The 14,960-nt window shown below is 38.7% G+C and overlaps 1 protein-coding gene across 1 annotated transcript in view; it reads left to right on the forward strand.

Moving 5' to 3' along the window:
- The first annotated feature begins 2,162 nt into the window (after positions 1-2,162).
- Positions 2,163-14,960, forward strand: part of LOC142774964 (uncharacterized) — a 63,528-nt gene continuing 50,730 nt past the window's right edge. Inside the window, exons 1-5 of the mRNA XM_075876099.1 lie at positions 2,163-3,748; positions 4,344-4,400; positions 5,067-5,110; positions 7,354-7,414; positions 9,934-9,986. Coding sequence (XP_075732214.1) covers positions 3,476-3,748; positions 4,344-4,400; positions 5,067-5,110; positions 7,354-7,414; positions 9,934-9,986 — 488 coding nt within the window. The 5' untranslated portion in view covers positions 2,163-3,475. The remainder of the gene's footprint in view (positions 3,749-4,343; positions 4,401-5,066; positions 5,111-7,353; positions 7,415-9,933; positions 9,987-14,960) is intronic.

Genomic DNA, 14,960 nt, shown 5'->3' on the forward strand with positions numbered 1-14,960 from the left:
TAGTGCTTCATGTATATGTTTATGCCAGTTTAATTGACTGTCCAGATGAACACCCAGAAATTTCGTGTGATTAACTTGTTCCAAAGGAAGGCTGTTGAAGTTCAATAATGTAGTGTTCATTAGTCGGGTGTTTTTGCACTGAAGATCATATAGTTGCTTTTTGTTGTGTTTGCATGAAGGTGATTTGTTTGGAGCAAGTTAGGTAGCTTTAGCAGGACATTATTACCTTTTTTTCCATTTCAGCTATGAGAAAGATATTAGTACTGTCCTCGTGTAAAATGCAGTCTTCTCAGATATAGTCGGGTAAATCATTCGTGTATACCAGAAAAAGGAAAGGGCCTAAAGTGGAACCCTGAGGAATTCCTTTATCATTTGGGATGATGTCGTATGATTCACAACCACATACTCTTGCCATTTTCTGAGATACATGATAATTAGGCTTAATGGTGCTTCACAAATACCATACTTGTCAAGTTTTTGCAGGAATATGTCATGGTCAACAAGATTGAAAGCATTCATTAAGTCCATGAAGATACCCATAGTTATTAGTTCTCTTTCTAAATTTATTAATATTTTTTTCACAATCTTAGTTAACATAGGAAAATTAAAAGAAATATTTTCTGTTGCTGTCATGGTTGTCTTCTGTGGGAGAAATTTGGGATAAAATTAAGATTTTATACAACAGACATCTAGTATATTTGTATAACATTCATCTATTTTATTTATTTATTTATTTTATCTAATTTATTACTCTACAGTACTGTATAGATGTGTATGTGTTTCATCCATGAGATGGTTCCAAGTTATGGCACTACAATAATACTTAATTTATAGCATTATACCTGTTTAAATTGTGTCTCACCTGTGTTGCCATGAGGCAAAGTGTTAGTTCCTAAACATTTTCTAAACATCTTATATATGTGCAAATCTATAAATATGTTGATGCGTTCAGTATGCCTAAAGGGACAATGAAGAGCAAAATGATTTTCTGCTAATTAGTGAACTATAACTTCACAATTCCAGAAACTCCACTGTTACTGCGACATGATGCTTGCTGAGCTAGAAAATGCACTAAAACCTTGAGATTCCCTCGCCAAACACCGCGACGTCATGGATTTTCAGGCGTCTACTGGAGCCTACGTAGCATCTAATCGAACCAGAGACCTTGCATACGGTCTTTCCGAAAATTTAATGGAGCGAATGTCTCAAAAATATGAAAAATACATTTTGAAATTTTCTACGTCACACACAGAAATTTAGAATGAAACTTCAACCTGAATTTTTGCCGTTAATAATCCACTTATGATAGGGAAGCATATGACATTAGAGTTCTCAGAGTGCAGTTTGTAAATCTAAACCAAGTCATTGTTTCTCTTTAGTGTCCCTTGAAGATGTAATGGTGGGCTAGTTGGTTAGCCATTACAGCTTATAGCAGTGAACATCAAAAACAAGGACTGCTCAGAAACATAAGAATAGACAGGTGGCACTGTCTGTCTGACAAAGAAATGATTTTGTTACTGAATGTGGAAATGTTACTGACCTGTATATCATCCATGTTTGCTCATGTGTGATGAATTTCTGTATATATCTTAAATTTTGTAATCTGTGCATCTTATCATGTCTAGGTTTATCACAAAGTAATTCAACACGTGTTTAAGAGAGTATTTGAGCTTGTTCGAAAGTAACAAACATTATTCAGGTAAAAAATTGCGCTGAAATAGAAAGGACACCACAAAGAAGGAACACTTAAACAGGTCGAGCGCAAACTACCAACTGTTTTTTATTGACTGTAGAACGTCGGTAAAATAGGGAACCCGTACATAGCTGCGCCGACGCGTCGAGGATCAACACGTGCTACTTAACGCACCTTATCAATCAAAAAGGACACTTCTGCACCGTAGAGCGATACCGAGGCCTCACTTACACAGCTATCACCTTTCATGTTGATGAAGAATGCTTCCAACACCTCACGAGCACACGTATCTCTGCTATGTCCCAGTATCTTATAAAAAAAAACAAAAAAAACAGTTGGTAGTTTGCGCTCGACCTGTTTAAGTGTTCCTTCTTTGTGGTGTCCTTTCTATTTCAGCGCAATTTTTTACCTGAATAGAATGAACCAACTAGCCCCTCAAGACGTCCTGATCGGTTAACAAACATTAGCACTTGCGTTGTTTGTCTATTCTTATGTTCCTGTATCGTCCTTGTTTTTGATGCACATTGCTATAAGTTATCATGCTTTGAAGCTCCGTTGCTGACCCGCAGGTCGCCAGATCGAATCCCAGCTGTGACGGCTGCATTTCCGATGGAGGCGGAAATCTTGTAGATGTTGCTCAGATTTTGGTGCACGTTAAAGAACCCCAGGTGGTCGAAATTTCCGGAGCCCTCCACTACGGCGTCTCGCATAATCATAGGGTGGTTTCGAATCATTAAACCCCACATATCAATAGATCAATCAGCGAACTTACCTGCATTTTATAAGTGCCCTGCTGGCCCTTTAACTCTTTCTGTGCTAACCTTTTTTTTCTAATTTTGACTGATTTATTGTGAACAATGTGCATTATTTTAATATCAATTGTTACTATGTTATTTCTCATTGTCATTTGCTGTCAGTTATTTTTCATATTTACGTGTTGCTGATAAAGCAGGGACACAGAAGCAGTCTGTATGAAATGTGATATTTCTTGAAATAAAAATTAGCGTTTTTTTGTTATCTTCACAGTGTGGAAAGGATGTTGCAGAGGTGCTGACATGGGGTGAAGCATGTTAGTTGAACAGTGAAAATAATGAGCATGGTATTAGCATGTGCAGGTAAACGCAAACTCATCTCACTGGATCACTGTGGTTACTGGTTTCACAACACTATTGCAGAATGAGCTGCACAAACGATGTGAGCAAACACATCAAGCTTCTTCTTGTTTCTGTTTCATATAATTTGAGCTGCAACATCAGGTGTGGAGAGATGTGGAAAGCAGTCACACAAAGTGACCGGCAATCCTGGCTTGCTAAACCTTTGGAACTACTGTAAATACTTGCAAACAAGTGTGGACCATTAACTTTTCAAGCTTGCTACTCTTTACAACTTTGATGCCTTGTGCCGAGCTGACTTGAGGAGAGACACTCATTTCACCTGCATCTAAAGCATTGTATCGCGTTTCATCGGCAATATTTTGAAGGTGCCTTGATGCACCTGAAAGTTAGCACAATGAATTTTATTCAAATTGGCTGTATAAACGTTTCTGATGACACAGTGGGCTTCTTTCACTTCAGTGATTTGTGGTGAATAGACAATAATTTAATCTTAGGCTTTAGTAAGTGGAGATGAAATATAGTTTATGTTATGTGTGTTATTTCTGTGGCTCAAGCACTTGCTAAATGGGGGCACATGTGTAGCTTCTTTTTTAAAATAATTAATTAGATGATTAAAAGTTAGTGCTCATGAGTTTTTGTTGTTGCCAGTGAAGATAACAGCCCTGGAATGATTATTTGCGTTGGTTTTTTGAACTTGCAGGCTTCTGAAAATGTTAGCAATAACACGCTTCTGGAGTACGTAATGATGAACTGTGTTTTTGAAGCCATTCTACAGGTACAGTTGTCATCATTTTTTCTTGAGCCAATTTTTACTTTCTTATTTCTGTTCAACAGCAATGCTTTCTTATTGCAGCTGCTCGCAGACAAACACTCTCGAGCACATTGCGGCTACGATGCTGTTTTAGTATTGACAATCTTTGTGAGCTACAGAAAATATGAGGTGAGCACTTTTTTGCCATGAAAATTTTGGTTTATCCAATAAGTGGGTATTATGGTTGACTTGCAGTCTGGGGCAGCCCTAAGGTGCCCTAAGTTTTTTTTGGCCAGGCCTCACCCACTTTTTATCTTTTTTTAATAGGTCCATGCCCTATACAAAATTATATTGTTTGCAGATCCAGAGTAGTTGCTTAATGCGAGTGTTTTGTCAGTTACGAATCTCGTTGCTTGAGAATATAGGCTCGGGATGTGTGCTACACTGAACTAAAGAAATCTAAAAATGCTTTGGGGTGCACAGGGTGCCCCCTTATTGATTGTGCCCTGGGTGACTACCCAGCTGGTTAACCCAGAAGGCTGGTTATAGTAGTTGCAAAGCAAAGGGCATTGTAGTGCACTCTGGTATTTACCCAAACCTAGCCTGGCCTAGAAAGCTACTTGTCCAACAAATAGTTTGAGATAACTATGCAGTCTGCGAAATAAATTAGGACATGAAAACATTGTGAGGATTTGTGCAAATATCAAAATATTTTATGATAAAAGGGAGAACACAAATCTGATTGGTTTGCCCATTTGGAGTGACTTGTTCTTTTTATGTGCAGGCAGCCAACCCGTACATTGTAAAGCTGTCTATTGTGGACAATGAACTGGCATTGAATGTGAGTAAGGCTGATGTCTGCAAGACATTTCCAGCTTACAAAAGGAACATTTCTTAGATTGTTCTTTCGTGCTTGGAAATCTGTTGTTGGTGTTGTTCTAATGATTTATCAGGTTGCACAGGCTATAATCTTAACCTAAGGGCTTTATCATCTTCAGACCGCCTAACTAGCATGCTTTAGTGAACTCACTAACTTCCGTCATGGAAGATTTAATGTGATTGTTGAAGCCACCATGAAGGGTTGGAAGAGGATTATATTGCTATAAGCAACATATCAGGTTGTCAGCTACTGTGGAAGTGCTTTGCCATCTAGTTTTTGTTTTGCCAGACAATTAGCCCTTGATTTAGTGGTTTGGGTGGTGAATTTGCTAATAGCCTAAACTTCTGACCAAAACTTGGGGATCACATCATACACTTACGTGTGTAACCTATTGCATCTAGCTGCCTGAACATTGTGATGTTTCAAATAGTTTGTGCCCGAATCCAGTTTTTTATTTGCTGGTATGATCTAAAATTTCTCTCAAGTGCCCATTTGTATATTTCACGGCATAATATCAGTATTCAAGGATTCTCAAAATGTGAGCTAAAGTTATGGAAGTCTTGCTAGATTCTTCTGTAGATGTAAATTCTTGTGCTTTTTTTAAAAATTGATTACTGTTTATTACAGGGATATGGAATGGTTGTATCCACAGCTCTCGCCGAATTTAATAGGTGAGACAAGTTGCCATGAAATAATTATTTTTCTAGTGCCTCATTGTGAAAGATGGTAAACATATTTTTGGTTGTAGACATATTTCCAATGATGATGTTGGCTGAAGACTAGCGGGTCTATTGAATTTTGCCTTTCAATTCAGCATAGATGGAAGCAGATGCACACGTGCAGTACATATAGCACAGACAAATTTTTCTGTAATACGTAGTAGGCTTGGGCGAGTAATTAAATGTTTTTATATATTGAATCAAGTTTTACGAAATATGTGGTTTTGGGACGTTAAACCCCACAAATAAATCAATCAAGTTTTACGAAATATGAGATCATTGGTATTCTTTTCAGTTATAATTTTAGTGTCAGAGCTTTTGAAGTATTGAAACGAACTAATATAAGTATTTTTCACAAAGAATGTACCTGGAAAGATGGCTCACATCAGTGTGGTGTGCGCTGCCGTCAGACTACTTCTTCAAGCAAAATTCTTGACTTCGTGAAGCCTCACTTAAATGCACAGTTTATGTATTACTCGCCAACTTTATTTTCAGGTGTGGCTTCCCAGCAGTGCAAATTCTTTTTGAAAACATAAAAAAAAAATGTTTTTATTACGCCTAAACAGTGGCAAGTTTTAAACTGGATTGCATTTTGCCGTGCATAATTTTCACTCCCAATAATAGGATGGAATAAAACGATCTCTGCTTTTCTAAATAACTGATGTTAACGACCGTATACATCTTGAAATATTTGCGCAGGCACATGGGGACAGAGAAGAGACACACAAATGGGTTCAACACAAACTGTATATAGTCACATTGCATTTGGCAAGCATTTTCAAATCATGAATGGTAATCTACCACAAACCCTCAAGAGGAAGGTATATATAAGACCTGCATCTTGCTGGTACATACGTACGAAACAGAAATCTGGACGCTTGCAAAGAGGGTTCAGCTTAAATTATGGACACTGCAGTGAGCGATTGAAATAAAAGTGATAGGTGTAACTTTAAGAGACAAGAAGAGGTCAGAGTGGGTCAGGGAACAAACTGGGGTTGAGGATATCATAGTTGAAATCAAGAAGAAGAAATGGACATGGGCCGGGCAGGTAGCACGTAGGTAGGATAACAGGTGGTCATTAAGGGTAACTGACTGGATTCCCAGAGAAGGCAAACACACGAGGTAACTGACTGGATTTCCAGAAATGGCAAACGCACGAGGGGGTGACAGAAAGTTAGGTTGGCCGATGAGATTAAAAAGTTCACGGGTATAACGTGGCAGGAGAAGGTGCAAAACCGGGTTGATTAGTGGATTATGGAAGAAACCTTTGCCCTGCAGTGGGCGTAGTCAGGCTGATGATGACGATGACAGTCGAATTTCTTATGCTGTACTTCACTTGATTTTTCAAACATTTCTGCATAGGACATGAAATTTTTTAATTTTTAGTCTAATTTCACTGAACAAGCTATTCACCTCAAATTTATTTTGAACCAAAAACTGATGTTTGCACAAGTCAAGTGAAGTGTTTTTTTTTTTTTTACTCTGCTGCTACCACACCTGCTTGTCACCTTGCAATCAAGCAGTTATATGCAGTCAACTGTACCATATCTTGTAGTATACTGGATTATAGTCATTATTTGATGTTATTTTGCTTGCTTTTTTCTTTATTTTTTCCCCCATGTCTGGATATTCATAGATAGAACCATGAGCTTATAATCAACTTGAGTTGCTGAACAGTCAGGAGGATAGCGTAACACAGTACAGTCACACTGTTATAAGCACTTTGTACAAAATGCATTTTCTCTCATTTTGCTCCTAGTGTGGTACAGATTGAACGACAGGTTGAGCACCTAATAAACAGTTAGAAGCTTACAATGTTGTGTAGATGCCTGCAAACGTCTAGAGGACACAGGTTCCATGAAAAATACTTAAATTAGACTCATTTAAGATGCGGTGCCTTCAATGTGATTACTATCCATGTTCAGGTTTCAAAAACTACTACAGATTACAGCTTAAAAATTGACCCTGTGTGCCCCATACTAGTGAGAATTCAGTTTTTTAGTCTATAATATTTTGGTACAATAGTACCATGTGATTTCTACTCATTCATCTTGGATGATTGGCATTTGTTCATAAGGGAATTTGCTTAATGTTTTGCATGTGGTTGTACCGTTGTGAATCATTGCTAATGTTATGCTAGCTGTCTTCAGAACCTTTTTGAAACTGTGACGTTTGTTGACTAATGTGCATTTCAGGCAGTTTGTGCAAGAACAAGCTGAACCTCAAGCTGGTCTTTTGTCTACAGTGACCAACTTTGTAAGTTGAGAGCTTTCTATTGAAGTGGCCAACAATACTTGATGAATTTAGTCCGAAAATGCCGCCAATGAGTAGTAAAAGCTCTTGCGAACATGTAAGCCAAATTTTATGGCACTGCACACGACAGGAGATTTGCCATTTTGTTGCAAAATTAGCCAAAAGTAGCTCACTCTCCTCTCGGCTGACTAGGTACATAGATGAAGGGACCGACTATTTTTTACTTATTATTTATTTGAATATACTGCAGCCTTAATGCAGGGCTATAGCAGGAGTGGATGAGTTATACAAAACTAATACAAACAGAGCAACGACAATAAAACAACAATAAAACAACAATAAAACTGAAATACATTACGGCAATACATAAGAAAACATCACTATGGTATTGCAAACACGATCTTTACTAATTTTCTAAATGGGCAATAGTGGCATCAATGAAATTTTGTAATGATAGTGAACGAATACTGCCCAGTAGGGAACTCCAGAGGTGTATAGTACGTGGGAAAAAACTAAATTTGAATGTGTTAGTACGAGCAAATAACTGCTTTATGTTCAAGAAGTGGGAGCTGCGGGTTCAAGATTCTTCCATAAGTGCGATGTAGTTACCACCAAAGATGCCAGGAGAGGAGTTGATGACTGTATATAATAGTTTTAGAGATTCGATGCAATGACGAGAATGTAATGGTGCAATGTTCACTGATTGCAGAGCCTGTGTTGGTGAGAAGTTGTGGCTGTAGTTACGGCATATGAACCGGATGGCCTTACGTTGAACGCTATCAAAGATTTTTAGGTCACCTTGTTTGTCAGGGTATCAAACAACAGATGCGTATTCTAGAATAGGGCAAATCAACTATGTAGTCATCAGGACATGCAGTCATTGGCTGTTGTCATTATTGCAAAAAGATCCCTTTATAATATTTGTGTTGCTTGTTTTAGGCTCAGTAATAAGAAAAATATATACAGTATGACCTCATTACAACAGACCTCCATAGTGAAGAGAATTTAGGTATGCTGTAGAAGGAGTATGTAAAGTCCATGTACTGTTTGTTACAACAGACTTTACACTAATGCGGAATGGGTCTGTTATAACCGTAGAGAATCAAGAGTCATAGAGGAATTTATTCTCAACGGGGCATAAAAAAGTTGTTTTTGGAAATCATTCTTCAGTGTCTGTACCATTTTTTCTACCCGATTCTAAAATAGTTTCTCTGAAAACTATATAGAAGTGCTGTAAAAAAGCTTTTTGCCCCCGCTGAGGTGGTGAAAATCATCGTAAAAGTAAAAAAAAAATGGCCCCGTATCTGCATGTTACACTGTAAATGTCATCGAAAGACGATAGTCATGTGTTTAGAGAGAGTGAACAAAATGTTTATTTCATGTTCTGTACAAGAAAATAGGTGAATGGTATTCTGGAGGCGCTGCGTTAGAGTGCCTCGAGCATGCAGCGGAGGCGAACGAGCGCATCAAGTCACGTCACACATGAGACATGAGCGCCGTCTGGCAGTTATCTTGGAAAACGAAGCGGGCGGCGTGCGCACCCTTCTCGTATGCGATAAAGTGTAGAACGCAAGGCGACGGGTAGGTGCCACCACCGTGTCGTCTCAGCAAAGCGGTGGAAACACTTGCCTTTTTGTGCAAGCGTTGCATCGTCAGCTCAGCGTGATAAGCGCTACGGTCCTTAGAATTACCTATTGATGCCTTTTCTAGTAAAAAGACACACATACAGAATATTGGCGCGATGTTGCGGTACCTCAGACATTCGCAATAATGGCTTTTTAATTTACAGTCGATCAAGTGTGAATGCTAAATCTTGAGCAATATTGGTGGGCGCTGCGCATGGGGTCGGCCGTTTGGAGTATAGTCTGGTACCGTTTAGGTCTTGGAGTATCGTTAATGGCGGACAAACAGACAAATATACAGACAGACCAACATTTTTGCGTCGAACATCCTCAAGAAAGACTATTGTCTTTAAAAAGGCGTTTTTCAGAAATTTATAGCTTCACGACGGCACAATTGCCCACCACCATTTTGGGCTCGTCTGTTTTTGTGCACGTGTACATCAAGTTTGTTTCACTCAAGGATATCAGTGTTACATTAAATGGCAATGCATGCCGAAGACTCAACATAGCCTCTGTTCAATATTTATTTCGTCTGTTGTTATTCCCCTCTGCCCCCCCCCCCCCTTAAAAGCTGTTTTATTTTCCGGCGAATGGTGGTAACCTTAGGCGTGATGTTAGCACATAAAAGTTGCTGTGTCCTTTCGGACCTGCTCACTAGATAGTTCAGAAAAAGACGAAGGCTACCTTTTAACTGCTTTATTTCGAAAGGCAATTCAAAGAAAAGTTCGAACAATCTACGTATTTATTTGCTTGAGTGCTCGTGATGTAAAGACATGAAGCCCTAACTATGAAGCATAAAGCTCCCGCATTGTAATGCCTCTTTGTATAGCATTACCTGTGTTTTTTCTTTCGTACAAAGAAATTTTTTTGTTATTGTAACCATTCACATTCATGTTTCAGGTTGGCACCATGTTTCTTGCTGATGAAGCAACTCCCAGGAAGGACTCAGGAAGGTTGGTTGATATTCCTTCTATGCTACCTTACATTTGCCTATAAACATGTGCAAGGTCAGCTACATCTAATGTGAACACCTCATTAGTAGAGGCAGGATATTTAGGCACTAAGGAAGTGTGGTTCAAGCGCCGAAAGTAGGCAGGCAAGATAGGTTTCAAGCCTGCGGTGTTGTAAATGTAGATGCGATATACTATACTTGCACACACAAAAATGATTTCAAAAGAAATATGTGCATGAACTGCATCTACCGCAGGGAAGCAAAAAAATTTTTATTAATGATGCCACAAAGATGGTAACAGTGAAACCTAGCCGTGCGATTGCGGCGTTCATCTTCGGAAGGAGCCAATATGAGAACGTGAAACTAAGTTTCATGAAAACAAAAAACACGCCTTAGTATCTTTCACACTTGGCATTTGTAATCAAAAGTGAGAAACTCCTGATTGTAATGAGGACTCAAAGAAGCAGTTTTGATTTAAAATTACCCTGATCCTGTGCCTGTTTAAATCAATCTGAGTTATATTCATGAAAACGGAGCGCGTAGACAACTGTTATCAATCCGCCGCGGTGGCGCACTGGTTATGTCGCTCGGCTGCCCAGCGAAAAATGCGAGTTCGATCCCAGTTGCAGTATTTTCATTTCTATAGAGGCGTAATGCTAGAGGCCCGTGTACTGTGCATGACCGGATGATCAAAACTTCAGAGCTGTTTACTACCGGATCCGTCAAAATCATTTAGGTGTTTTGGGATGTAAAACCCTAGATGTTAATTAACAATCGTTGCCAAAACAACTATTGTGATTTCATCCAGTCTGTTTCATTGGTGACCTTGTAGCTTCGTTAGCGTGCTTTCGCTCTAAATTTGATTTTTGGGGGCAAGCTTGTGCTTACTGAAAGACATGGTATTGTAGGGCAAAACTCAATTGGGAAAAAGTAGGAGGCCAACTTTGGTACTTCTGCCTGTTTGTTAGCATTTCTTTTCGAGGTTTGCACTAATGTACCATATCCATGTTTTGCTCAAAGATGGTATACAGTAGACTCTTGGTAATTCAAACTGATAATTCATACTTTCGGTTAATTCAAACAAAAATAATTCAAACTGCATCATTTGGTTAACTCATACTTTTTGCGGTTCTATACCAAAAAAATAACTGCTACTTTCCCACTGCTGTTTGAAAACTTGCATACTATTAATCCTAACAGTCTAAAAATGAAAAATAAGCACCTCAGGCTATAAAAAAAAGGCTTCGCTAGTAAACAAATGCTTGTGGAAGACTGCAGCAATGAAGTTCTTATTGGGCACCAATATAACAATTGAAGAAGAAGCCATTCTAAATGGCACATTGTAAATCCAGCTTAGAAACAGCTAATAAGCAATACACTAAGTGAGGCATGTCAAGGACAAAATAGTTCTCCTGTTGCCTGGAAAGAACCACTCGCTCTTCAAGTGTGTTCATTGACATTATGCCCATAAAACAAAGAATGACTCCCACAGAAGCGCAAAATTGTGTCAAATTTGTCACAAAATATTGCTACATCGTTCATGATTGACGCAGCACTACAAACAAGGACAAAAGGAACACAGAGTGCACAGGACGAGCACTGTCTTGCAGCTGAATTATTTATTTCGAAAAATGAAAAGGGGAAAACAATTCCAGGCATAGCAGACATGCACATAAGTCACACAGTAAAGCTAATCATTTAAGAACAATCAGACAAGTCACCTATTTCATGAACCAAGCAGATAAGCAAACTCCACGTCTGTCTAGAAATTCGATGCATGATAGACAAGGAGTCTCCTTATATGCTTGGCTCATGTAATATTAGGTGGCATGTTCGAATTTTTTTTAAGGATGCGCACATCTTGTTGCTAAGTGATTATTTGCTTTTACTGTATATTACTTGAGTGCATTTCTGCTACGTGCCTTGTTACTTAGGTGCATTTCTACTTCTGTTTTCCCGTTTTTGTTTTTCAAAATCTTTCAGTTGCGAGACAGCACTCATGTGCACTCTGGGTTCTTTTTCTCTTCCTTTCAAGTGATGCATCATTCATGCAAGCATTCCAACTAGCCCAACTTTCCATTCTACTACATGGCACATTCGCTGTCATCTAAGAATACTTTTTCAAAGCCATTTTTAACCCAAATGAAATGTCTCAGTCTATGACAGCCATATAAAAATTTTATTTCTGAATACAATTCATAGTTCACTATGTAGATTTTTGCTGCAATATAGGTTTCAAATTCATTGGTGACAGGAGCACACTGGAAAAAAATTGTTCGAGCAAGCCCGACTGTATTGTCAGAACTAAACAACAACCTCGTTTTTCTGATAATATATGGTAGCGCAGACAAAGGACACGGACAGGAGAAGGCACATTCATTGTCCGTGTCCTTAGTCTGCGCTCCCATATATATTATTATGCTACCATACCAACAAGCTCAAACCACCACCCTCATTGACCCATTTTTTCTGTTTCACTTTAAATGGACCTGGGTTAAAAAAAAAGAAAATGCCACAAATCTCTTTATCCTCCCAAAGTTCACAGAATCTGATTTATTCCTTTATTCGCTAGCATGGCCAGTCAACTCTTAGCTGTCGAATCAGCACACTCCTGCGTATCGTTCTTTTTGGGTATGGCTGAGAAGGGCAGTATATTTAGCAGGTGGCCAGACCACTAAAAACAAAAGTCATGTGCAAATGACATTTTTCTTTTAATATTTAGTCTCCTCTCCCGTGACAGCCCACCACGGTTTTGTATTCGCCATCTACTCACGTCATTGTTGCACGGCAGCATGTTGTGGCCAGCGCGTCGCAATTTGACCCGTGCAAGCATTTTTCCAGAAGTTGAATGAATTGAAAAACTAGTGTCAACTTCACAGATATCTGAATAGTCAGTGTTGCCTAGTAAAATGAACAACGGCGTCCAACTGCACTCAAAAACGAAATTTGAAGTTAAATAGTGTCCATATAGGCGCCGATGTCGGAAATAAGCATTTATAGGCACTTACGGGCATTTAGGCATTAACGCCAAAAGTGGGCATTAATAGGCACTATAAAAACACTAGCGTTACTTAACCTTTAATTTGTGCTCGTATGTCATAATGGGGCGATAGGAACGCAAGGAACAAAATAGGCATTTGTCTAAAATTCAGTCTCTATTCATTAATATTGGGGCTTGTAAAACTAAAAAGTATTTCATGTATAGTAAAACCTTATTAATTCAGACTAAGTTATTTCTAAATTCCACTTAATTAGAAGTATTGTGTGTATTTGTATTTGAAGAATTGTTGTGTATTCATTAGCTAAACAGATCTGTAAAATCATATCTGCCTGCCAGAATAGACATACGTATAGGGGCACTAAAGCAAAATATTGAGTTAATATCATTCCAGAAACCTTGCTGCACTGGTTAGTGCCAGAGAGGTGCTAAATTTAAGTGGATATTACATTTGAAGTATCCACATACCCTTAGCGTAAGCCAGATTACTTGCCCCAATGCGAAAAGAATAATGTCACATCCACCATCACTGCCCTTTACTGCATCACAGTGCTATGGTTTCTTGCTAAAATGCAAAAGTGTAATTGAAATTCGTGCCAGCAACATCGCGTGGATGCGGCATTTTCTTTTACAGTTAGAGTTCACTACCGAGCACGGTGATTGAAGCACGCCACGTTAATAAACTAAATGGGAGTGCATGGGCGATGAAGCATTATGCCCACCTGTGTCGCTTTATCGTTGCCGAAAAAATGGGGCCTTAAACTGGGGCCAATGACGTGTTTTTTGCTCACGCTATTAAATCTGACACTCACAGTACCCAAAAGAAGAGCCTTTGAGATTGGTGCTAGTTACTTGAATGAAATCATCACTGGGATGAGAGTTTGTGCACCACTTATGCTTAGTTGGGAAAGGTACTTACACCCAAAAATCGAATAGATATTCATAGCCAGCAATTTATGCCATTTTACAGTGTGCTGCCATGATTTTTTATTATGAGTGGTTGCATACTGGTGACAGAATTATAAGTAGCATGTGCTACATCATCAGGCTTGTACTGTGATGTCTTGCTGCAGTCTCATTTCGTATGGTACAGTTGCTTTAAAATTTGTTAGTGAAGCACTTTCCAAAAGAATTTTGATGTTTAAGACATTCTCAAGCATATAAATGTTATCAGTCAAGCCTAAATTGTTATTTGCCTTGGTTGTTCTTTCAATGCATTATGCAATGGCCTGCTTTCCTCAATCATTGCAGCAGTAGTTACAGTCACTGAGGCTAGAGTTACGCTTACTTTGAGTCATGTTCACTCACAGGAAGCGTGCTTGCATAAGCTGAAATCGTTGTTTAAAAACTCACCAAAACATTAGCATAGTTTGTCATGCTTTGGTAGATTTGCTGTTTTTTAGATAGTTAAGTAGCCATTTCTGTATTTTACAAACTACTAAATCAATAAGTAATGTCTTCAATATATTTTGGACATTCCTAAGAATTCCAGACATTGCAGCCTAGCTGTGTCCGATTCTCATAAGCTAACATTTGTTTGTTGTCATTATGAACCGAGGTAATATTTGCTTGCATCATTCTTTCTTTCAGAAGTGATGATGCTGTTCTGCTTGCCCTGTATGAGGCTGTTCACTTAAACAGAAACTTCATTACGATCCTGACAAATGTTAGATGCTGTGCTTCCTAGCTTTTTATTTAGTGGTCGTTGAAATGTTTTTTTTTAACTTGGGGTGGAACTTTTGTGAGACGGGCCAGACCATCTTGCAGACCCCCCTACCGCCTCTCTCTGACATCCACTCTATCTTCTATATTGATAGATTACCACCCTTAGACGTGTTAATGTTCAATGAAAAGTAATAGGTCATCATAAAATGTATCAATAATCATTACTGATCATAATTGTACATAGCTGCGTGCTAGGCAGTTGTGCATTGTGTACAGCAACCGTGTGCGAGGTACTATGATAGCAGCTGGGGC

This window comes from Rhipicephalus microplus, chromosome X, assembly GCF_043290135.1.
Source record: "Rhipicephalus microplus isolate Deutch F79 chromosome X, USDA_Rmic, whole genome shotgun sequence".
NCBI lineage: Eukaryota > Metazoa > Arthropoda > Arachnida > Ixodida > Ixodidae > Rhipicephalus > Rhipicephalus microplus.